The following is a 25,566-nucleotide window of genomic DNA, read 5'->3' on the forward strand; positions in this document are numbered from 1 at the left end:
TTTCCTCCATTTGCTCTTCTAATTTATTAATGACTTGTGCTTGTTTTTCCAATTTCCCTTTTGTTTCTTCTACTCGTGACAGGACTTGTCCCATTTTGCAGTGTAAAACCGCCATTTTCACTTTTCATGGAATGTTTCTAATTTTGCAAACATATCATCGATTTCCGCTTTTGTGGGCATTTGTAACTTTGCTTCTTGCTCCTCCATATTTCTTTTTCCTCTTTCACTCTCCGACTTTGAGATTTCTTTTAATGGATTTCTATCCGATACCTCAAAAGATAATCTCACTTGACCTCCGATATAAGTTTCCTCTCCATGACTTTCTGAGGTTCGTTCCTCTTGAGTATTTCTCATGCCAAGGCATGTACTTTTTCATTGTACTTGTGTTTAAGTTCGATTTGAGGAGTTTTCGCTCCCCCTCCTTTGACAGATCTACTCTTCATATTTCTCAAGGTGTGCAGAAGATTATGGTGCTAGGTACAGATTTACTTTTCAAATAGAGTCCTGAATACACTGTCCCATCCACCTCTGAGACCCCCAGAACACTGATATTATATCCTTGTGTCTCCCAGCCTCCACAGTAGCATACAGAGGTTCAACTTTGGGGATTTACCGCCACTCACCCACTCTTTTGTGCTGTTTACTCTGACTGCCCATCGGTTGTTCTTTGTTTTCTTCCTAGGTCTCACAGCCTCTCCTTTGGGGGCTCCCAGGCTTGGTGGTCTCTCCCTTGGGTCTCTGCTTCTTGTCTCATGACCGGCTCTGCAATGCAATCCTCTTGTGCCCTATAGTTACATAGTTAGTCTGGCTGTAAAAAGACAAAAGTCCATCCACTTCAACCATAGAAGAAAAAAAAAAAAAAGTTGTAATCCTATACCCACAGTTGATTCAGAGGAAGGCAAAAAAAAACAGCAAAGCATGCTGCTGCTGTCACCTCTCCTTACTCTGTGTCTCCACATGGAATCCACCACACTGTAGAGGGGGACAAGCTGGGGGCCCGTTAGAGAAGGAGCGGAAAGACTCTGTCCTCCTATCTCCGACCCTTGTCTCCCAGGCTTCCCTGCCGAGGCTTATGGGTCCTCCCAGTCCTCCGCTGGATCCTTCTGAGCCTAGTGACAGATGTCCGCCGTTCTTCCACTGCCGCACGTCTCTCTGTCCCCTGGATCCACCAGCTGCACAGGATTCCTTCACACCAAGGCTTCTCTGTGGCAGGACAGGCAGATGGAGGAATCGGGTAAGAACCATTACTTGGTGGGCGCGGGAGCTCCTTGACCATGCTGCCATAGAGCGCCATGCTCTTGCCCCCTTCCACAGTACCTTTGTTGATCACTACTCACCAACAAGTGACATTTTTGATGTCCTATGTGCATGAGGCCTTACTTTGCAAAAAAATAATTTTTTTGAGTAAATATGAAATCACACGATTAAGCCATGTTGTGGGTGAAACATATTGGGGACATGGCTTTGGATGGGAGTGAGCAGTGTGCTGTCACTGCAATAAACCTTGGCTGGATCTGAACATCTAAGGCAGGGGTGCCAAATGTAATTTTGTCACGTGCCCCATCAGCATTATGGTTGCCCTCAAAGGGCCGCATGTATCTGTAAGACTATATGTCCAGAGCACCCTTCCCCCTTACATCAGATGTCAAGCCCCCCTCACCATCAGAAGTCAAGAGCCCCCCACCTTTCCTTACATGTCAGTGCACCCCCCCCCCTCGCCCTGTGCTGCTGCAGGGAAGAAGCTGGGGGCAGAGCTGAGAAGCAGAAAGTACAGGGTCTAGAGGAGGGCTGGGGTCAACGGTCGGAGTCTGCTGAATGCTGAGACCAGGGGAGGCAAAGACTAGGGGGTGCTGCGGCTGTATAGAGAGGGGCAGGATCTGGAGGAGAAGTTCTGGCCTCCTCTATGCTGCCGACTGCTGTGCGTGGGCCACATGAAGTGGCCTGGTAGACTGGATTTGGCCTGCAGGCCTTGTGATTGACACACATGATCTACAGTGTGCCCCTGTTATTTTGGCTGCTAATTTAGAGTGGAGCAAGAGAACCCTCTGAGGCCTTGGCATCCAGCTGATTGCAGGGAATCAAGGAGTATACAGACTGGCCTGTAAACAATATACAGTAAGTAGTTGGGCTCATCTAACCTTTCTTTACTCTATCTGAAACAAAAGAAATAGACTTCATATACACTTCAAGGACATCTGACTCGCCTGATCTTAAACCTGTATTACTTGGTACTCTAGTGCAGCAGATCCAGACGGGTTTCGTAAGCGAGGTGTGTGCTTATTTTGGCCACCTGCCCTCCGACGTTGCAGCGTTGTCTGCTGATTGCACAGGTTATTTTTGGAAGGACATGATTCCGCAATGGGTGAAATGTTTGTTCTGCTTTGCCCAGCTGATTGTGTCATGAAGTCTGAAACAAGTCTAGCTCCGGCTCAAGCAGCTTCTGCGATAGTTAGGTTAACCAAGGGCTCCTGTGTTCCTAGTCATCCACCGGACAGGAAAGGTGTGTATTCTCCGCCATGGGGACCCAGACAGCAATACACCTCTAACACAGGTTGTAACCCTTCCTCATACTTCATTTCTTCAATCTGGATGTTGGCCAGACAAAAGAGGAAGAACAAGGGACTTGTTCACACGTTGGAGATACACGCGTCATAGCTCTTCCCGTTGCAACACAGTATGCAGATGTCGTTGAACTACAATGCTGTTCACGTTGACCAGAACACCCCACAGTGCACCACAATCAATGCGTGATATGTATTGCAGTATGACGTGCTGCCAAAAATGCAGAGTATACTACATGTTTGTGCATTGAGGGTTGTTACAGCCCACTCATTTTATATAGGCTGCCAAACATAACATGCCTCAACCTATGAATAAAAAGTCGCCTATATTAAAAGCCAACATATTTTAGGGGTTCTGAGGGACTCCCGTTTATTGGGGGTATGTAGGTGTGTGTGTGTGTGTGTATATATGTATGTATGTATGTATATATATATGTATATATATATATGTATGTATGTGTATATATGTATGTGTGTGTATATATTTATTATAAATAGGGCTACCCTGTTCAACTTACCAGCCAACCCCAGTCTAATAATGGCTTTTTTTCAGCAAGGAACATGGATAGGTATCACTTATCAAAAAGGGGGATAAGAAAGCCAGTTCAATCTGCCAGCCAGTTAGCCAACTATCAAAAACCAAATTAACCAGTCTAACAACATTTGTTTAAAAACAGGGGTTTAGTTGGCACACATTTGCAAATACATACATAAGCCACAGAGCCGCATCACAGCACCCTGAGTATCTGTGCTCCTAACTTTATTTACATATATATATATATATATATATATATATATATATATATATATATATATATATATATATATATATATATATATATATATATATATATATTTTTTTTTTATGTGTACTTCATACAATTTTAAATATTAGAATACAATTTATGGTTTTAGGCAACTGCTGGGTCTCTTTCCTCTATATCCTCTGTTTATGATATATATTGTGGGTTGAGATGCACTTTATAGATCTGTTGTGCGGGAATATGGTATTTGAGATTTACCTGACCTTGTGTGCTCCCCTGTCTTCATCTTGAGCACTGATGCAATTTTATCTAATTTTGTATTTTTTTTGTTAAGCCCAATTCCTGAAAATGTAATAATCTCTTTATAGTAAGCTGCGTGCACACTGCAGGGTTTAATTGATTAGGTCTTGTTAAAGCGGTTCTAAAGGCAGAAGGGTTTTCTCTTGCGTCCATTGATGGACAGCGCTGCTTCTTCTTGACCATAGGGTTAAATCGCCACCTGCGGGAGTAGGACTAGGCAGAAAAAAAACAGTGCATCGGCTATGGGCAGTCCTAGCTGGCATAACCCTCCGCTATAAGTAATCCAGTTGTGTTCTGTTTAGTGTAGGATTGGGAACTAGCTTCTTGCTGGGACCTGTGTTCCAAAGCTTTTTTTCTCCTTTTTTTTTTTTTTTCTTTTTTTCTTTCTCTTTGGGTGACTAGCATGTTTTCCTGGTTACTCTAGTTGGTTTTTGGTTTGCCCACCCCTCATTGAGCCACTGCTTTGGGATGTTCCTATGGTCAAGAATAAGAAGCTGTGTCCATCAATGAACGTAAGACAAAAAAGGGATTTTTTTTTTTTTTTATTCACTGTAAAATCACTTTCTCTGACTTCAGTGACAGAGCACCCACCCCTCTGTTGGATTTTGTACTTCTAACACTGCTTGGTGACTATCTGGATTGCCTGTAGCAGAAGGGGGGTTTTATGCCAGCTTAGACCGCCCATAAGCAGTTGTCCTTTTTTTTTTTTTTTTTTTTTTTTTTTTTCTCTGCATAGTCCTACCCCTGCAGGTGGTGATATAACCCTATGGGCAAAAAAATAAGAAGAAGCTGTGTCCGTCAAGGAACTTGGAGAAAGGGATTTTACTGTAACAAATTTTTTTTTTAGCTTACTACATTCTATGCATGATGGTAAAAAACCTTCTGGGTGCAACTTCCCCCAGCCCCCTCTTATACTTACCCAAGCCCCATCTCGATCCAGCTATGTGCATGAGAGCAGTGGCTTTCCTGGGTCTCTTTCTCCTCATTGGCTCACACAGAAGCTCCTGTCAATCACAGCCAGTGAGCCAATGAGGAGAGAGCGAGGGGCGGGGCCGAGCCACAGTGTGTGTGAATGTATAATGTCCCTTCATAGGAGTGCGGCTCGGGAGCGAGCCTGCTCAAGTGTCCCTATAGCAGGAGACTTGCTGTTGGGGGCACTTGGTGTGGGGAGGTGCCGGGAGTGCCAGCATGGGACCCCAGAAGAGGAGGATTGGAGTTTTTTAACAAAACAAAAAAACAGAACAAAAAAAAGCCTTTAGTATTACTTTAAAGTAGTTTTAATTGCCCGATCCTCGGCTAGACCGGTCCTTGCAGTGTCTTGCTCCTATTCTCTAGCAGTCTAAGGTCCTGGCATCATGAAAACCAGTTCAGGGTCCATAGCCCTGTGTTGGATGTGATGAGACCAAAATGAAAATCCACCGACAGAGCATAGGAAAGTGGAGGATCTGGTAAGTTAGCAGTTTTCCTCTCCCTTAGAATCGGTAAGCAGGTAAAGCAGAACTCCCAAGTTCTATCTAACTTTAGTTTGTTTGGACCAAGCTGGTCTAAATGAACTTGAACCATTATCTTCACAAACAGTTGCCTCAGCTACATACAGTATCCAGGGCTGTGTTTCAGCAGTGGGGAGAGACCCTCCCCTGAGTCTAGGCGCTGCTCAGCCGTTCAGAGGAAGCCTTGTATTCAATGAATATATTTAAAGCCTCCTCTGATAGGTTTAGGCAGAGAGGTGGGCTGATGATGTCTCAAGCTCTGCCTCAGCCAATCAGAGGAGTCAGTTATCCAATTTTAGAATTAAAGTGGTTGTAAATACATATACCCAGTGAAGTGACTGGCCTCAGGTGATACACAGAGATGGCACAAATCCTCCTACATAGGTTGTACCTGTTCATCTGCAGCCATCTGTCCTCTACATCCATTCAAGTCCAGAATTTACACTGGATCTCTCAGCTCTGAAAAGCAAGGGGTTGTGGAGCTTAAGTTACACTGCAGAACACCGTGAGAGCTGATTGGCGGGAAGGGACAACCCCCCCCCCCCCTTAAACCCTTCACACGGGAACAGAGCTGAGGCTATCAGTCACAGGCTGTGTGCTGGAGCTCCCTCCCCTGTCGCCTTTTTTTTCTTAGTGTCAGGAAAATCTGTCAGAAGTGATAGCAGAGGACCAAGGCAGCAAACAAAGATGACACTTTGTGCTTTTTTTGTGTCCACTGTAGCATTGATATCAGAAGGTTGAGTTTCCTCTTAAACGTCTTTTTGTTTCTAAGATACAATTTTGTTTCTTTATTTTCTAGAAACTAAAGTGGCGTGAGGTTTGATGGCGATGGCTTTCTGCGCAAAAATTAGAAACGCCAGAAAGTACGAAGTGGATGTGGCGCCTCCTAAAGGAATGGAGGTTCATTTCTACGTAGCGGATAAGGCCCCGCTCTTGTACACGGAAGGGACGTATACTTCGGAGGATGTGCTTATCGAAGCGGCTCAGAAATGCAGTAAGTAGATCTCGGCTTTTTTTTTTGCTGTGGAAAACACCTTCAGTCCCTCATTATGTTCTGTGAATAGGAGGTGAGATCCTATTATTCAAATGTTCCATCACTCATTCACAGAATGCAATGCATTGTGGGAGTGTAGAAGGAAGAACTGGTGGTGCATCTTGGTAGTATTTAACTCTCAAAACGCTGGAAGACAGCTTGATAAGGATAGTGTACGGTGGGAGGGGGACGACGAGGGAAAGATCTGTAGCAAAACGGATATCTGCAAATAATGGGACATCTCACCATTACACTAATGTCTTGATCAGCCTGTCTTAACCAGGGTGCCTTGAGGCTTCTTCAGGGGTGCCTTGAGGCTTCTTCAGGGATGCCTTGAGGCTTCTTCAGGGGTGCCTTGGCAAAATGTCTAAAAATTGCCCAAAACTTAAATACAAGCCAGCAGGTGGAACAAGCCAGTCTTTTAGTTACACAAAGTCAAAGGTTTTCATTGTGCACCATTACGACCTTCTAGCCACCGGCGACCTGACAACCAATGACATCATCAGTTGATAAGGAGGATGTTGGCTGCCTGCACAGCATCCTAGTTTGCCCCTCCCCCGCCCCTCTCCATCAGTGCTGGGGTCACATTAGCTCAGTGATGGAGAAAAACTAGAGGAGAAGAGAAACATAGGAATACTAGTCGGTACCAGTGTGCAAAAGTGTATTTGCTTTGGAAGAATAAATCCCCTCTAATGTTTGGTGTCCTACATGTGTGGATGTTGCTGCATTATATAAAACGATTAGAATAGTTTTTCACATTTTAGAATGGGGTGTCCTTTAAAAATATGGACAGTCTCGAGGCACCCCAAGACTGTCCATAATTTTAAAAGGGTGCATCAGGACTGTCCATAATTTTAAAGGGTACCTTGATTGGAAAAAAGGTTGAGAAACACTGGTCTAGGGTACTGTATCCTCAAATAATATATACTGAACTTCAGTTTTGCAGTGCAAGAGTTTGCAAAAAGTTTTTAAAAAGTTAACTGTTGATCCTGCCAGAAATCTAGTGAGCGGAAAATGTCCTGTGCTCTTTTCCTGTGATGCACTTTTATCTGTTACATTATTGCCAGCTATCTCTGGTGTACAGATACCCAGGGGCATCCCTAGGTTTGGTGTCACCCGGTGCGATAACACTTGGTCACACCCCCTCCGACGATCCCTGCAGAATGGATCGGACCTGCAGATTGAGCATAATGGATCGGACTCTGATCCATCCTGCGGGGATCTTTGGCTTGCTTTACAACTTACCTTTTCATGGAGCGGGTCCGGTGTCACCCCCGTATAGGTTGCATGCTGACGATCCCCGCAGGATGGATCGGATCTGAGAATTGAGTATAATGTATTGGAGTCCGATCCATTATGCTCACGAATCTGCAGATCCGATCCATCCTGCGGGGATCATCGGCATGCAACCTATACGGGGTGACACCGGACCCGCTCCACGAAAAGGTAAGTTGTAAAGCTAGCCGACTATCCCCGCAGGATGGATCGGATCTGCGGATTGGGGAGGATAATGGATTGAACTCCGATCCATTATGCTCAATCCGTAGATCCGATCCATCCTGCAGGGATAGTCGGCTAGCTTTACAACTTACCTTTTCGTGGAGCGGGTCCGGTGTCAACCCGTGCAGTAGGTGTCATCTGGTGCGGCGCGCACCCCCTGCACCTGCCTAGGGACGCCACTGCAGATACCTCCTCTCTATGCTATGGAGATAGGAAGGTGTTCTGTAATCCCATCCTGCGGTGGTAACACTGCTCCTCCATAGATTATTATTATTATATCGAGTTTATATAGCGCCAAAGGGTTTGCTCAGCGCTGTACAATAGAGGGGGGGACAATACATGAAACATTACAGCAACTACAAACAGCACACGAGGGGTTAGAGGGCCCTACTCTTTCGAGCTTACAATCTAGGAGGGAGGGGGTAGTGGTACAGGAGGAAGTGGCTGTGGGGGATGGAGTGGTAGGAGGAATGAAGGAGGGATGGCTGTTATGTAAGGGTGGGGTAGGCTTCCCTGAAGAGGTGGGTTTTCAGGGAGCGCCTGAAGGAGAGGAGGGAAGGTGACAGTCTGATGGATTGGGGTAGTGAGTTCCAGAGGATGGGGGAGGACTTGGAGAAGTCTTGCAGTCATGCGTGGGAGGAGGAGACCAGGGAGCAAGATAGGAGGTCCTGTGAGGAGCGAAGGGTACGGGTAGGGTGGTACCTGGGAATCAGGTTGGTGAGGTAGTTAGGGGCAGTGTTGTGAATGGCTTTGTAGGTCAGAGTGAGTAATTTGAATTTGATGCGTTGGGCGATAGGGAGCCAGTGGAGGGATAGCAAAGGGGGTGTCAGATGTGGAGCGGTTGGTGAGGTGGATGAGTCTAACCGCTGAGTTCAGGATGGTCTGAAGTGGGGAGAGCCTGCACTGGGGTAGGCCGGTGAGGAGGGAGTTGCAGTAGTCCAGGCGTGAGATAATCAGGGAGTGTACGAGTAGTTTAGTGGTGTCTGGGGTAAGGAAGGAGCGTATCTTGACGATGTTGCGGAGGTGGAGCCTGCATGTGTTTGTGAGAGATTTAACATGAGGTTGGAAGGAAAGGTTTGAGTCCAGAATGACGCCAAGGACCTTGGCTTGCTGGGCGCAGGATTGATGGTGGTGTTGTTGGTAGTGATGGATAGGATGGGGGGGGGGGCACGGGCAGGGGGAAAGACGAGGAGCTTGGTTTTGGCGAGGTTAAGCTTAATGGAGCGACATCCAGTCAGAGATGTTGTTTAGGAGGTGAGTGATGCGGGCGGAGAATGTGGGGGTGAGGTGAGGGGTGGAGAGGTAAATTTGAGTGTCATCAGCGTAGAGGTGGTAGTTGAAGCCGTGGGAGTGTATGAGTTTGCCAAGATATACTATGGTGAGTGTTACTGGCAGAATTACCAGGTTAAAAAAATGGAACAAAAAGCTTGGGAAAAAAAAAAAAAAAACTAATGCAGCCACCACATCTGAGAAATGGTAGGCTGCAATATATTCTAATGCTGCATTCTTTTAACAGTGCTTAGAGTTTAACATATATATTTAAAATCAAATGCTAGAGCTGGGCTCTAAGAACATTTATTGTGGTTTGGGCCTGAAGCAGTCTGGAACAGAGAAAAATTGTCTTGTTTTGAATGTGTGTGAATAAATATTATTTTTTTAACCCAAAAACTTTGTTAGAATTACAAAATATATATATTTTTTAGTTTAAATTACGTGGAGGATATATTATGTAGTCACTTCAGATGCAGATGGATTGATATTTTTTAGGTGACTGTGGGGTTTAATTACTAAAGCTGGAGAGGGCAAAAATCACTCATTTCTGCATAGAAACCAATCAGCTTCCAGCTTTTATTGCCAAAGTTTAACTGAACAAGCTGAGGTTAGAAGCTGATTGGCTGCCATGCACAGCTGCTCCAGTTTTAGCAAGGCCCGTTCACACAGTTCTGTATGTCCGTTTACGGATGCAAAATTGACACCCATGCATTTCTATGGACTAGCGGATGTAAACGGATAATCATCTGTTTACATCTGTTAATGTCCGCATCCGTTAGCATCTGTTTTTTTTGAACGGAAGAAAACCTCTTTTTCTTCAGTTAACCTATTTCCTGTCCGGACACTTTCACCCCCTTCCTGTCCAGGGCAATTTTCAGCTTTCAGCACTATCACACTTTGAATGACAGTTGCGCGGTCATGCAACACTGTACCCATATGAATTTTTTACCATTTTTTTGAGGCAGATAAAGCTTTATTTTGGTGGTATTTATTCACCGCTGGGATTTTTATTGTTTTTGCTATGTAAATGAAATGTCCAAAAATTTAGAAAGTTTTTTTCTTATAAAATTTTGCAAATAAATATTTCACCATAAATCTTGGCCAAAATTCATTCAGTTATCTTTTTAGTAAAAAAAGAAAAAGCCAAATTAGTTTATAACCAAAAATTATAATTTTTAAACATTTTGTTTACATTTTTATTTTATATTATTTTATTATTTTTTACATACTGTCACCCTAGCAGTACAGTGTCACCATGGTGACACTGTACTACTTGGGGGTGAAGATTTTTTTTTTTCCTTTTTTCACACTGATTGCTTTTACACCCATATAGGATGTAAAAGCAATCATTTCTCTTTCTCTGTCTGCATTCTTGCAGTCATTGAGAACTGAGTGAGCTGTGATTGGTCACAGCTTGTCACATGGTACAAGGCAGTTGTGAATAGCCCTGTACCATGTGACCTCTGTGATCATTCACAGATTTCACACGTAGTAAGCAATGATGTCACAAGTGATATCTTGCTTACTACTTTGCATGTGATCACTGATTGGCCAATCAGTGATCACATGATCGGGACCTTGTACAGAAGTCCCGTCCGATCGGTGTTTCACTGTGTCTGGAGGACACAGCGGGCACCGGAACGCGGTGCTGCGCGCTCCCGGGGAGCGCGCACAAGCAGGGTGCGGGGAGGCCGTTAATAAACAGCCACCTGACCCTGCAGTGCCACCGTCAGGCCGTTTATATACAACGGCCGGACGGGAGGTGGTTAAAAAAAAAAAAAAAAAATTGAACGGACAAAAAAACAATCCGGAATGCCCATGTGAAAGGGGCCTAAATCCTACGCCTGTGTGTCAATGGCTCCTTCTCATTTGACTGCAGCAACCTGGATTCAGGTTATTATAATTTTAGCCACTTTGTACATAGTCCTTGCACAAACACATGTGCTTCATGGTATTTAACAGAGTTCTATGAAAAAAACGGTGACATTTATGTATTTTATTTCAGACATTTCTCCTCTGTGCCACAATTTATTTGCACTGTACAATGAGAAAGAGAACCTTTGGCTGCCACCAAATTATCACTTCAAGATTACGCCCGGTTTTTCTATGAAGCTTTATTACCGTGTCCGGTAAGTGGTCCTTTTCTTGGATTGTATTGAAAATCTTTTCTTTCAGCAACAAAACCACAAGGCCTACCTTGGTGGTCCAAGGCCCAGCGGTAGTGCACAGAGATATCGGTCTCTGGCTATCTTCCCAGATGGTACAGGGCCATTCACAACAGTCTTGTATCATATGACAAGCTGTGACCAATCACAGCTCACACAGTATTTCTCAATGGCTGCAAGAATGCAGTCAGAGAGGAGAAATTATTGCTTTTACAGCCTTTATGGGTGTAAAAGCAATCGGTGTAAAAAAAAAAAAAAAAAAAAAAAAAAAAATCCTCATCGCCCCCCACAAGTAGTACAGTGTCACTATGGTGACACTGTACTGCTAGGGTGACAGTATGTTAAAAAAAAAAAAAATATGTAAACCTTTTTGAAAAATTATAATTTTTGGTTATAAACTAATTTGGATTTTTTTTTACTAAAAAGATAACTGAATAAATTTTGGCCAAGATTTATGAAGAAAGATTATTTATTTGCAAAAATTTATAAGAAAAACACTTTTTTTCAAAATTTTTGGACATTTTCGTTTATATAGCAAAAAAAATAAAAATCCCAGCGGTGAATAAATACCACCAAACTAAAGTTTTATCTGTCTCTAAAAAAAAAAAAATGCTAAAAAATTCATATGGATACAGTGTTGCATGACCACGCAATTGTCATTCAATGTGTGAGAGCACTCAAAGCTGAAAATTTGCCTGGACTGGAAGGGGGTGAAAGTGTCCGGACGTGAAGTGGTTAAGGAAGCCAGCTGAGATGTCCTTAACCTCTTCACGCCAACCGCACGCAAATGTGCGGCCTCCCGGCGTTTGGGCCTAGATGCCGAGCGGTCGCACATTTGCATGCAATTAAAAAAAGACGTGCTGAGAGCGCGCGCCCTGCGCGCTCCCAGCACACATGTCCGGTACTCATGGAAAGGTCCCGATCTCCTCTTTCGATCAGGACCTTTCCTGATCATGTGACCGTCGTGTCACGGCAGTCACATGACCCTAAACCCCGCCCCGGATCACGGTGTCAGAAACCCCTTAAAGGGCCGGGAGGCGCAGGCGTGAAGGGGTTAACGGATAACTCATCAGCTGTCAGCGGGTGTCTCATTGACAGCTGAATGAAAAGAAAACATGCCAGCAATTATTGCAAATGATTAAAAAAAGCTGTGTGGGGCTCCCCCCCCCCCCATCCTTACCAGGCCCTTGGGTCTGGTATTGATTTTAAGGAAAACCCCATACCAGGTCTGGTATGGATTTTGGGGGAGCCCCACACCAAAATAAAAAGGAAAAAAAAATGGCGTGCGGGTCTCCTCACATTCCTAAGGGATTTGTGGTCTGATATGGATCGGGTGGGGACCCTAGGGGTTGGGGGTGGGGAACACCTTGCTGCATCTGAGAAAATACTGCATATGATACCGCCAGCAAAAACCCTGGTGAAAAATATTTTGTTTTTTTATTTTCTGCTGTGTTTTTGCATTGGATGTAACAGCTCACTGCATTTTTTTTTGTGGTATTACCAACACATTTTTAATTTTTCGTTTTAAATACTGCAGAATCCTTTTTTTTTTGTTTCTTTTTTTTGTGAATTGGACATTTTGTTACTGCATGCGATAATTTATGCAAATGAGTCACATGACCGTGTTCTCGCAAGCGGTAACCTAGTGAATTAACCCCGTAGTGTCCTAGTTCCCTCTAGTATTAGTCAGAAGCTCTGTTCGTACACCTTCTCCCCTTTGTAATTGTGGACAACATCCTAACAATTCCTAGTGCATACTATATACACCCACCGGCCACTTTATTAGGTACGTCTGTTCAATTGCTTGGTAACACAAATTGCTGATCAGCCAATCGCATGGCAGCAACTCAATGCATTTAGACGTGGTGAAGACGACTTGCTGAAGTGACTTTGAACGTGACATGGTTGTTGGTGCCAGATGGGCTGGTCTGAGTATTTCAACAACTGCTGATCTACTGAGATCTTCACGCACAACCATCTCTAGGGTTTACAGAGAATGATCCGAAAAAGAGAAAATATCCAGTGAGCGGCAGTTGTGTGGAGGAAAATGCCTGGTTGATGTCAGAAGTCAGAGGAGAATGGGCAGACTGGTTGCTGTGACATTCAGATGGTAGGGTCAGAATTTGTCGTAAACAACATGAAAGCATGGATCCATCCTGCCTTGTATCCATGGTTCAGGATGGTGGTGGTGTCATGGTGTGGTGGATCCATCCTGCCTTGTATCAACGGTTCAGGCTGGTGGTGGTGGTGTCATGGTGTGGTGGATCCATCCTGCTTTGTATCAATGGTTCAGGCTGGTGGTGTCATGGTGTGGTGGATCCATCCTGCCTTGTATCAACGGTTCAGGCTGGTGGTGGTGGTGTCATGGTGTGGTGGATCCATCCTGCCTTGTATTAATGGTTCAGGCTGGTGGTGGTGGTGTTATGGTGAGGTGGATCCATCCTGCCTTGTATCAATGGTTCAGGCTGGTGGTGGTGGTGTCATGGTGTGGTGGATCCATCCTGCCTGGTATCAATGGTTCAGGCTGGTGGTGGTGGTCTCATGGTGTGGTGGATCCATCCTGCCTTGTATCAATGGTTCAGGCTGGTGGTGGTGTCATGGTGTGGGGGATCCATCCTGCCTTGTATCAATGGTTCAGGCTGGTGTTGGTGGTGTCATGGTGTGGGAGAGATTTTCTTGGCATTAGCAAGGTGTACCTAATAAAGTGGCCGGTGTGTGTATATGTATAAATTGCTCTGTAGCATCTACATTGGTTTGTTTTTCATGTATAAGCCCCAGTTAACATCTATGCTGCCATGCGTGCCGCGTTTTGCACGGGTGTGAGAGCCTATTCATTTGAATGGACTCCCGTGACACGCAGGGAAGAAGTCCCTGCAGTTCTGAAAATGCAGCCCGCACAGGAACCTCAGTTCTTAGTACAGTTGCGGTTTCCAGTGCGGGCGGCGTGCCATTAGAACTAATGGCACGCCGCCCGCGGGTCCGTATTCCTCTGTGCGGGTGGTGCGGCTGCACAGATTTTCGTGCGGATCCGCAGCGGCACCACCCACATAGATGTGAACCTAGTTGAAGGGAACCACACAGACATTTTTCCTTTCAGATTTTTTAATAAAATGTATTGGGCTGAATTTCTTACGATATAGCAGTAATTATTTCCCATAATGACTGCAATCAGGACCAGCGACAACAGAAGATAAGTCCTATAGCTGAAAATAACTGCAAATCATTCCTGAATTGAGCCCATTGTCCTCTGTGCAGCACCTGGCCGTGTCTGATGGCAGTGCAGCTGCTTCCAACGACTTGTACACCAAGGTCATTTGCATGTTTGCAAAACAGAGGAACAGTTGCAGGTTTTGTCTCCTGTTATGAGGACAGAGTCCTGCCTTCTACCATTTCCATCAAATCCAGGATGTCATTTAGGTGCCTACCTTTTTGCCCTCCATTTTTTTTTTTTTTTGGGTGATTTTGCTGCACATCCAGTAGGTTGTGTACTGCTCATGCACCTCACTTTCCATGTGCTCAGTAAATGTGAGATACTGCTGTGAGTATGCAATGCCAGAGTAACATTCACAGTTTCATCCAGCCTTCGTAACTCTCGCCCCCCACCTTAAATTGAATAGGCAATTCCCACACAACAAACACTTTTCTCCTGCGCTAGGAAAGGACTCAGTAGACCCAATAGGAATGTTCTGGAATTTTCTGGAATATGCACTGCTTGCTGCCCTCAACAGACCGGGGTGGTCCGAATACACTGGATACAAATGGAGAAACAGAAAAAGGGCGCACCGACCTAGTGCATTATTGTTTAAAATAATTTATTAAAGAAACAAAAATAGGTATCATACTCACAATGGACATAATAACACAGGCATGTCAAACTGAACAAGGTGTATGATCCAAACAACATCTGAGTCCATACGATGGAACCCTGGATGACCAACTGGCTAACGCGTTTCGAGGACACAACCTCTTCCTCAGAGCCAACTTGGGGTTGTGTCCTCGAAACGCGTTAACCAGTTGGTCATCCAGGGTTCCATCGTATGGACTCAGATGTTGTTTGGATCATACATCTTGTTCAGTTTGACATGCCTGTGTTATTATGTCCATTGTGAGTATGATACCTATTTTTGTTTCTTTAATAAATTATTTTAAACGATAATGCACTAGGTCGGTGCGCCCTTTTTCTGTTTCTCCATTTAAATTGAATAGGGACAGACTGCATAATGTAGTGTGCTTACAGAAGGGGGACTGTAGAAGTGCTTTTTTTTTTAATTCTGCTCCAAAAGAGCATTTATAACTGTTTGGATCTATACCCCTTTTTCACAGGGTACAGACTCCATTTTGATCAGCAGGGAATCTGTCTGCTGATCAGAGCGTGAGCATGACAGGTCCTTGTCCCCTCCGTTTCTGCAGAGCAGACACAGACTGAGCATGCTCCACTCTGTGGGTGGCCGGGTATATATGGACTCCATTGTCCTTTTGCACCCGACTTCCCGCTGATCTTCTTGAATGGAAGGGCATGGATTCCCTTCCTTTTATTTTTTTTTTTCTTTTTCTTTTTTTAGCGGACTGGATCAGACCCCTGTCCATAGGGGTAAATTAACCTTCCGATCAGGTTGGACTCCTTTCACACAAAGTGTCCAATCAGATCCAAGAGTGCAGCAGGAGCGCAGTTGCAACCCAGCCCCATGCTGTACCGGTCCCGCGCGGCCTCCCTGTGTGCCTGGATTGGAGGAGCGGCAGGAGAGGCTGCATTTAGAGGAACTGATCTCTGTGTTCCTCCTGCAGCCGCTGAATGCCTGCGGGAGGGAGAGGAGGAGAAGCCAGCATTCAGCGGCTGCAGGAGGAACATGGAGAGATCGGTTCCTCTATATGCAGCCCCTCATCCTGTGCTGTGTGCTTTCCTGCCCCCCCTCGTCCCCCACAGCCCTGCCGGGTTCCCCTTCCCCTCTCCTGCCGGCTGCTGCGGGGGATATGCCCTGTCTTATGTACATTTATTTATTTCAGGTACTTATATAGCGCCGTCAATTTACACAGCACTTTACATATATATTGTACATTCACATCAGTCCCTAACCCTCAAGGGTCGTACAATCTAAGGTCCCTAACTTACATACACATACTAGGGCCAATTTAGACAGGAACCAATTCACCTACCAGCATGTCTTTGGAGTGTGGGAGGAACCTGGAGTACCCGGAGGAAACCCGCACAGGGAGAACATGCAAACTCCAGGCAGGTGGCGCCGTGGTTGGGATTTGAACCAACAACCCTAGTACTGCCAGGCGGAAGTGCCAACCATTTAGCCACTGTGCTGCCCATGTACATACAAGTTCATCATGACGGCTCACCCCTAATTAACTACAATATTAAGTATATATGTGAATTTTAGGCTGGATTCACACTTGTGCAGTGCGACAGTGCACATGCATTGCTGTGTGTTATTGCATGCATTGCTGTGTATTGGGGAAGAATAGTCCATTCATGTGAACCGGCTGCCTGTCGCATCTACATTTCACTAAAGAAGTGCATGACCCTTTGTGCCGCACTGCAAACCAAGATAATACCTTACCATGTGTTGTGGTGTGATGTCTAGGTGTGTTGAGGAGCCCTTGGGAATGATGGCATTGCAGCAGCGCACAATACTGTGTAACGTGATGCAGGAACACGTATGAGAACACACACATTCCTCCGTTGCAGAGATTTAAATAGAGCGTTAAGGTGCCATATCAAATGTGAAAACCTTAGATTACAGGTTACCGAAAGAGATGATTTATTGCTACGGAATCGCCTATAAAAACAGAGCGTCCATCAATATCCGTATTACATATTGTCCCTCCTCAAATCCCCTCAAACCCCTCTGTATACCTAACTGGAGTATTTTTATGATCATTGGCCATATTATAATTTCCATTTATACTTGCAGTGGATTGTTAAATAAAAGACCGCGATAAAGGAAATGGGCCCTCCAAAACGATTGGCCTACAGGGCAGGCTCATTTTCTGTCTCGTCAAGCAATTCGTGTAACGATAGCCACCATTAATGATCCCAACGTCTAACACACGATAGACCTTGCTGCTTTCCAATACTACAAGATGAGTACAGGAAGGAAGCTCGCCAGCCTAGTGCATTACCATAGGACTTTATATTTGTGAGTAGTTTGGCATTCCTTTCTTTTTTAGAATAGTTGTAACGGAACCGACCCCAGACTGCACTTGGGTACTTCCGTTAGAATACCGCTTCCCCGTCCGAACACCGACCACAGCTGACCATACAAGACTAGATGATACCAGTCTTGAAGTAAACCAGGAAATAGACAACTTTATTTTAACACAGATACAAGATATATACATTCAAGGGAACAACCCCCCCTCCCTGCATAATGACACAGGGCGAGGCAATCTACCTTTAGTAACAAGACACACCAGCAGACCGTCCCATCAGTAGGGAGGGCTGCTGGAAACACCCCTCACCAAGCCAATACACAAACACATACATCCCATAATAGTTTGCTCCCAAGCAAGACACACAATAGAACAATGGGATGCAACCACCTGGCATTAAACAATCAACCCCCCACCCCAATATTAGGGCAGATCACCTTCTACCCCTCACAGATACAGGGTGACTTACACATAATAGGGATATGGGGAGCTGAGACAGGTGTCTCCCCACCTCTCCAAAGTGAGCTGTGTTCCATGAGCCCCCCACCCAAAGTGACTCCCATCGCAATAGTCAAGTGCATATAGGTAACAAACTAAAAAATCCCAGCGCCAATCAAAAAAAGTATACAATTATGCAGCTGTGCACCAAGTGCATATAGGTGTCCAACAAGCCATTGAAAGCATGTCCATCCAACAGGACGCAGCTTACGCATTTCGAGGGCAATGCCCCCTTCCTCAGAGCTGAATCTCTGAATATTTCTCTTGGTAAACTGTGGTCTATAATTTGTTCTCCCATCCTAGAAATATCTGGCTTTTAAGGCCTTTCTATGTCTTGCATAAAGTCAGTGCTGAAAACAGACATTTGAGCTCTCAGGGTTACAAGTAAACAAAAGGCTTTGCGATCGCTAATTGCATCCTTCTCCATCAGCCCGAACAGAACGTCCGCTATCAGCCATTCGCTTGGGCAGAAGACCGGTTGGTCTTCATGGGTATCTTAAGTTGGCCAGATGCTAATGGATTTCTGGGTGAAAGTTCTTACAGTACATTCGATATTTGCTTTTAACCTTCTATTTTGGAGTGAATGGACTTTCCTGAACGAAAACCATATACACGGTTCGAAATTTGTTTGGGGAAAAATTTCCACCCTGCTCCTTTTTTAATTTTATCAAAAACAAACATCAAAACAAACATCCTTTAGAAGAAGTCTGACGAAATGCGTTAGGCTGGGGCTAGCCGGTGACGTCACCACGCACCACGCAAAAAATAAAAAAAATTAGTTTCACTATTTTTTTTTTTTTTTTACATATGGTCACCAGTGCAGTACAGCGTCATCATATGACTGGCATGGCGGTGATCAGGGACACTGACTGGTGACAGTAAGAAAAAAAAATAAAAAAAAATAAATATATATATATATATATATATATATATATATATATATATACATACATACATACATACATACATACATACATACATACATACATACATACATACATACATACATACATACATACATACATACATACATATATATATACAATTTTTTTTTTTTAATTAAATTTTTTTCTTTTTTCTAAGATTTTTTTTTTTCATATTTCACTATCACCAGAGTAGTACAATGTTACCATAGTAACATTGTACTACTTTGGGGAAGTGAACAGTATATATTTTTATTTTTTTTTTACACAATTTGCTTATAGCAAAGAATTACTTTGCTATAAGCAAGCATTTACTTGAACGACATCGATTCATTCAGGGTTTTTTTTTTTTCTTGTGCTTAGCTGTGATTTGGCCACAACTAATCACATGACATGTGCATGTGATTAGCTGTGACCATTCACAGCTAGACACTAGTATACAATGGATGGCATGAATGAAGCCATCCATTGTATACAACTGTCATGTGACCTGCTGTGATTGGTCACAGCAGGTCACATGGTACCGGCAACGGGGGCCGGTACTCAGATCTGTCATCGGCCGTGTCCGAGGTACACGGCCGGTGACAGATCGCGCCGCTGCATGGCTCTGCAGGAGCGCAATCTGCGCATGTGCGGGAGGACGCCATATGGCGTCCACCCGGAACGCTGATGACATTTGCCGGCCGCCATTCGGCCATAGGGCGGGCGGCAAATGGTTAATATATGGACTATATGCGGACTTCCTATATATGATTTTGCACTAATTTATTGCACATACATGGTGGTGGATATATCAATTTATTTATTCATTTCATGCGCTATTATTTGTGGTTATTTGGCTTATCCCATCTATTATTATAAACATTGAATTGACCTCACCATAGATCAAATCCCCACCAGTCCCTGCTGGCCGGCTGTACACTTTGCCTAGTCCTCTTCTGTAGATATCAGTGTCCCAGTTTTTAATTCACTGTGATCTGAAAACAGAACAGCGGCCAATTGGCATGTAAGCCATGGAACGCATTGTTGTATTCAGGGTTGCGTAGATCTGTAGCCGTAGTTCAGGAGGGAGATCCGTAGTGTGGTGTGATCATTTTTTTTTTTCTTCCCTTTTAGCAGTTTGCTGCATGTGTAGAACGGGGCCTGGACTGCTTGCCTTCCTTCCTCACCTCACATAAGATTACATCTTAAGTTGGTGGTTTCGGAGGTGCACGCACGCCCCTTTCGTATACGGCTTTCTGCTCCATCCTGAAAAGACACACGCGATGTGGTCAGGGTCATGAATGAAGCACGGGCTGATTGTTTCTTTACTTCTCCACCACTAGAAAGGTAGAATAGGTTCTTGTCTGGCTGCTTATACCCCAATGTATGTCTGTGTTTTAGTGCTGAACCAAAACAATGAGCCGAGTATGGAGGCCTAGGGAGGTTACAAGAGTCTCTATTTTTAACTCCAGCCAGATATTATTACTTCAGGTACTTATATAGCACCATCAATATACACAGCGCTTTACATACATATTGTACATTCACATCAGTCCCTAATGCAGGCCATAGATGGGGAGAAAAACTGCAGATTTTTCTTTTAAAAAACAAAAAATCGGTTGTTCAAGTGGCCGATGTTACCATCAATGGTAAAAAAAATCGGCCGATTTTCTACCCGTCTAGAGTCGGCAAAAAGTGTCCCTGCAGAGAGCTCTGCTATTTCTTTGACAGTTCTCTGACAGTTCCTTGACATTTATAGAAGTTGCAACAATGTATCTATTTGTTTCCATTTAGGATACAGATGTTTTTATTCGGAAACAAATAGATACAATGTTTCAACCGCTGTAAATGTCAAGGAACTGTCAGAAATAGCGGAGCTCTCTGCAGAGACACTTTTTGCTGGACTGGAATTCTTCTTATTTTCATCCTACTTCTTCTTCTTCTTCTTCTTCATCCTCATCCTCTTCTTCTTCTTCTTCTTCTTCATCCTCATCCTCATCCTCTTCTTCTTCTTCTTCATCCTCATCCTCATCCTCTTCTTCTTCTTCATCCTCATCCTCTTCTTCTTCTTCTTCTTCTTCCTCCTCATCCTCATCCTCATCCTCTTCTTCTTCTTCTTCTTCTTCTTCCTCATCCTCATCCTCATCCTCATCCTCATCCTCATCCTCATCCTCATCCTCTTCTTCTTCCTCATCCTCTTCTTCTTCATCATCCTCATCCTCTTCTTCTTCATCATCATCCTCATCCTCTTCTTCTTCATCATCCTCATCCTCTTCTTCTTCTGCATCCTCATCCTCTTCTTCTGCATCCTCATCCTCTTCTTCTTCATCCTCATCCTCTTCTTCTTCATCCTCATCCTCATCCTCTTCTTCTTCTTCTTCTTCTTCTTCTTCTTCATCCTCATCCTCATCCTCTTCTTCATCTTCTTCTTCTTCATCCTCATCCTCTTCTTCTTCTTCTTCTTCATCCTCATCCTCTTCTTCTTCATCCTCTTCTTCTTCCTCTTCTTCTTCTTCATCCTCTTCTTCATCCTCTTCCTCTTCTTCTTTTTCTTCTTTTTGTCTTCCTTTTGCAGGTCACTGCTCATGCGCAGATTTTTTATTGGTAAAAAATCGGCCGATTTGCCCACTAATTGCCGCGAAAATCGGCCGATCGGCAAAATCGGCCGATTTTTTTCCAACTTTACCGAAAAAAAAAAAACGGCCAAAATACCGAAAAACGGCCGACCAAATCGCCCACTAACGATCCGAAAATCGTCCGATTTTATTTTCGGCCGAAAAATCGGCCGATTTTCGACCCATCTATGGCCTGCATTACCCTCAAGGGGCGTACAATCTAAGGTCCCTAACTTACATTCATATACTAGGGCCAATTTAGACAGGAGCCAATTAACCTACCAGCATGTCTTTTGGAGTGTGGGAGGAAACCGGAGTACCCGGAGGAAACCCACGCAGGCACAGGGAGAACATGCAAACTCCAGGCAGGTGGTGCCGTGGTTGGGATTTTGAACCAACAACCATTTAGCCGCTGTGCTGCCCATAGATATTCTTTATTTCAGGTACTTATATAACGCCATCAATATAAGTAGCGCTTTACATATATGTTGTACATCCACATCAGTCCCTAACCCTCAAGGGGCGTACAATCTAAAGTATAAAACACAAATTCATACAATTCTGTATCCATTAACAAACTACTAAAGAAGACCTCTCCCCTCTTTTGGCAAAAGTCTCATCAGCACGCAGAGAGCACGTAACAATGATTAAAAATAACCCAGATGTACCCTGGTAAGGCATCATCACTAGTAGTAGTGGGGCAGCACAGTGGCTAAATAGTTAGCACTTCTGCCTGGCAGCACTATTGTCATTGGTTTGAATCCCAACCACGGCACCACCTGCCTGGAATTTACATGCTCTCCCTGTGCCTGCGTGGTTTTCCCTCCAGGTAGCCAAGACATGCTGGTAGGTTAATTGGCTCTTTGATAAATTGTCCCTAGTATGTGTATGTATGAATGTGAGTTAGGGACCTTGGACTGTACGCCCCTTGAGGGTTAGGGATTGATGTGAATGTAATATATATATATATTAGGGATGCACCGAAATTTCGGCCGCCGAAACATATTGCCTGAAAATAGATGCCGATAGGAAAAATGTAGCAGATACAGGGGACTGTGTGTACTGCAGATGTGGGGTGGGGTGGGGGCGTTGGAGAAAGGCAGGAGAGAAGCCGTGTATACAGTGACTGGCTGCTTATATGTCAGTGCCGGTTTTTAAATGTAATTACCGGCTTTTTTTTTTTTTTTTTCTTCACTATAGCTCAGAGAATGAGCTGTCGCTTTCCCCGGAGCTAAAGGAAACTAAGGGGCGGGGTCACTGGGTCATGTCACTGGGTCACCCCACCCCTTTGTTTCTTTTAGTCCTCCGAGAATGACTGCTCTTGTTTTTAAATGCAATTGCTGGCTTTTTTTCTTATTCACTATAGCTCAGAGAATGTGCTGTCCCAAACTGGCGGGGGGGTGAAGAAAAAAAAAAAGCCAGTAATTACATTTAAAAAAACGGCACTGACATATAGTGACAGCCAGTGGAGGAGCCTCTCTATATACACTGCTCCCTCACTGTATACACTGCTCCTGTCCTGCCCCCTCCTTGCACACACTGCCCCCACCCCCTACAAAGAGGACCTGTCACTTATATGCTATCACATAGGGGACTATTGAACTCCTATGTGATAGCAATAAAATCATAAGTTAAAAAAAATAAATATTCATTTAAAGTAGAAAAAAATACAAAAAAAATTGGAGCCTCCCCACCCCTACATACGCAGAGATTTCAGCTTGGTTTTCGGCCACATTCATTCTGAATTTTCGGTATCTGTATTTGGTTCACTTCTGTGAGATCGTCGGACTGGAGCGTGGCGGCATTGTTTGCTAAAAATTAATCCCAGCATGCAACTGGTTGATTTTTATTTTTTGCCCTCAGTCGCTCTGTTCAGTCTGGTTCACATGCTGCAGTGTTGGCAGCCAGCCGGGTTTTACTTACTGTATCTCCTGCAATAATTACCATCAGGCATGATGTACCTATTGATCGGGGGAATTAATCAGATTGCCGTTTATGGTCTCCCGAGGTTTTTTTTTCTTCTAACGCAGCCTGATTGGGGTCTGCTTCCTTTAAACGAGAGAGAGAGAGAGAGAGAGAGAGAGAGAGAATTTATTTCAGGTACTTACATAGCGCCGTCAATTTACATAGCGCTTTACATACATTCACATCAGTCCCTAACCCTCAAGGGGTGTACAATCTAAGGTCCCTAACCCTCAAGGGGCGTACAATCTAAAGTCCCTAACTCACATTCATACATACACATACTAGGGCCAATTTAGACAGGAGACAATTCACCTACCAGCATGTCTTTGGAGTGTAGGAGGAAACTGGAGTACCCGGAGGAAACCCACGCAGTCACAGGGAGAACATGCAAACTCCAGGCAGGTGGTGCTGGGGTTGGGATTCGAACCAATGACCCTAGTACTGCCAGGGGGAAGTGCTAACCATTTAGCCACTGTGCTGTCCTATATATATATATGTATGTATGTATGTATGTATCTATATATGGTTTTGGTAAAACCAAAAATAAATCTGTATAATCTATGTCCAGCCTTACTGAACTATTCTATGTTGGATGAGAAGACCTGGCTTGCGATCGGCCTTCCTGGTTCCGGTTACAGCTGTTGGAAGCTCAATTTCCCGTTGTCACCAGAGCAGAAAGCAAGAGCAAGTTTCTGGGCATAGCAATAAAAACCTAATAGAAGATCTATTCCTCTAGAACACAGCTGTCAAACACAAGGCCTGCGGGCTGAATCAGGTCCTCCAGGCCATTTCATGTGGCCCTTGCACCTCTCCTGCAGGTACTCCCTTCTCTTCACCCCCACCTTGTCTCAGCAGTTGGCAGCAGAGAGGAGAATAGAACTCCTCTGACAAATCCTGCACCTCTCAGTGCAGCTTCAGCACCCCCTCATCTCTACCTCCCCTGCTGTGAGCAGACTCTGGTAACTGACTCCACTCCTCCTCTGGTCCTCCTCCAGACTCTGCACTTTCTGCTTCCCAGCTCTGCCCCCAAAGGGGCTGCAAGGTGATGTTAGGGAAGGTGTGGGATTTTTGACATCTGATGTAATGGGGGGGTGGGCTGCTCTGGACATCTAGTCTTACAGATGCAACTGGCCCTTTGAGGACAACCATAATGCTGATGCGGCCCGCGGTGAAATGGAGTTTGACATCCCTGCTCTAAAAAGATGATTTGTTGCCACTCCATCTTAAAAATCGTTTTTTGTTTGTGGTGATTTAGTGGTTACAAAGTTCAGACTGTATAAGAATATCTAGATTGTTTGAACAGATATCATTTACAGGAAGGGCCAAAGGGATATGTGATAGTATGCAGAATCGAGCCGAGAGTCTGACGTTGGTGTAAACAAACTTTTGCATTATTTATTTATTTATTTTTATCTCCCTTCGCTGCAGTTTTTGTGAGACTGGTATGTTCTCCCTCTGGGGACAAGGCTTCTCTTCCCAATTTAGCTCTGACTTTCTATGTCATCCACTTCTGAGAAATAAAATTGTTGAGAATAAACAAGATGACCTCATTTGCCTTGTAGGGAATGAATGTAAGAGTGACTAAATGTCGGTAGTCGGGCCGCACTGCGAAAGGAGGTTTTAGTCACGTCCTCCCTCCCCGCGCTGCTGGATCTTACACAACGTCTGTTTCATTGGAGTTTGCAGCTTCCCCCTTGAATTGGCCCACTGGCTGTTCTAGAAGTTCACGTTGTGTGTTCTGGGTGCGTTTTTAGGTTTCCTCTGGGCAGTACAATTGTAAAAACGGTAGGTTTTTGTGGAAGTTCTGGCCGCCCCACACAGGGAATTTTTTAAATCATTGGCTGTAGCCCCTATGGGGGCATTTCTGCCTTTTCTGTCTGCCAGAAGTGGGAACAGGCTTTTCAAAAGTAGGAAAGAGAGACATATATATATAGATATATAGATAGATAGATACAGATAGATAGATACAGATAGATAGATACAGATAGATAGATACAGATAGATAGATACAGATAGATAGATACAGATAGATAGATACAGATAGATAGATACAGATAGATAGATACAGATTGATAGATACAGATTGATAGATAGATACAGATAGATATAGATATATATATTTGTGTTCAAAAGAATAGCAGTCAGACATCGCTAACCGGATCAGTCACTGTTTTTGGTAGAAATGATATTTCTACATGGCAAATAATTTCCTAGCAGGTGTAGTAGAGTAATAGAAATCCAACAGACCCAACAGTCATGACATGCATGCTGCTGATTCTGTGTCATTGAATCACTCATTGAAAGGGGCGTGTTCAAAATAATAGCAGTGTGGTGTTCTA

The 25,566-nt window shown here is 44.2% G+C and overlaps 1 protein-coding gene across 1 annotated transcript in view; it reads left to right on the top strand.

The window, feature by feature from the left end:
- Nucleotides 1-25,566, top strand: part of JAK1 (Janus kinase 1) — a 180,937-nt gene that overhangs the window by 68,812 nt on the left and 86,559 nt on the right. Inside the window, exons 3-4 of the mRNA XM_089687961.1 lie at nucleotides 5,915-6,109; nucleotides 10,926-11,049. Coding sequence (XP_089544087.1) covers nucleotides 5,938-6,109; nucleotides 10,926-11,049 — 296 coding nt within the window. The 5' untranslated portion in view covers nucleotides 5,915-5,937. The remainder of the gene's footprint in view (nucleotides 1-5,914; nucleotides 6,110-10,925; nucleotides 11,050-25,566) is intronic.

This window comes from Staurois parvus, unplaced genomic scaffold (assembly GCF_062004578.1).
Source record: "Staurois parvus isolate SC_StPar_1 unplaced genomic scaffold, SC_StPar_1.0 ptg000441l, whole genome shotgun sequence".
In the NCBI taxonomy this organism is placed as follows: domain Eukaryota; kingdom Metazoa; phylum Chordata; class Amphibia; order Anura; family Ranidae; genus Staurois; species Staurois parvus.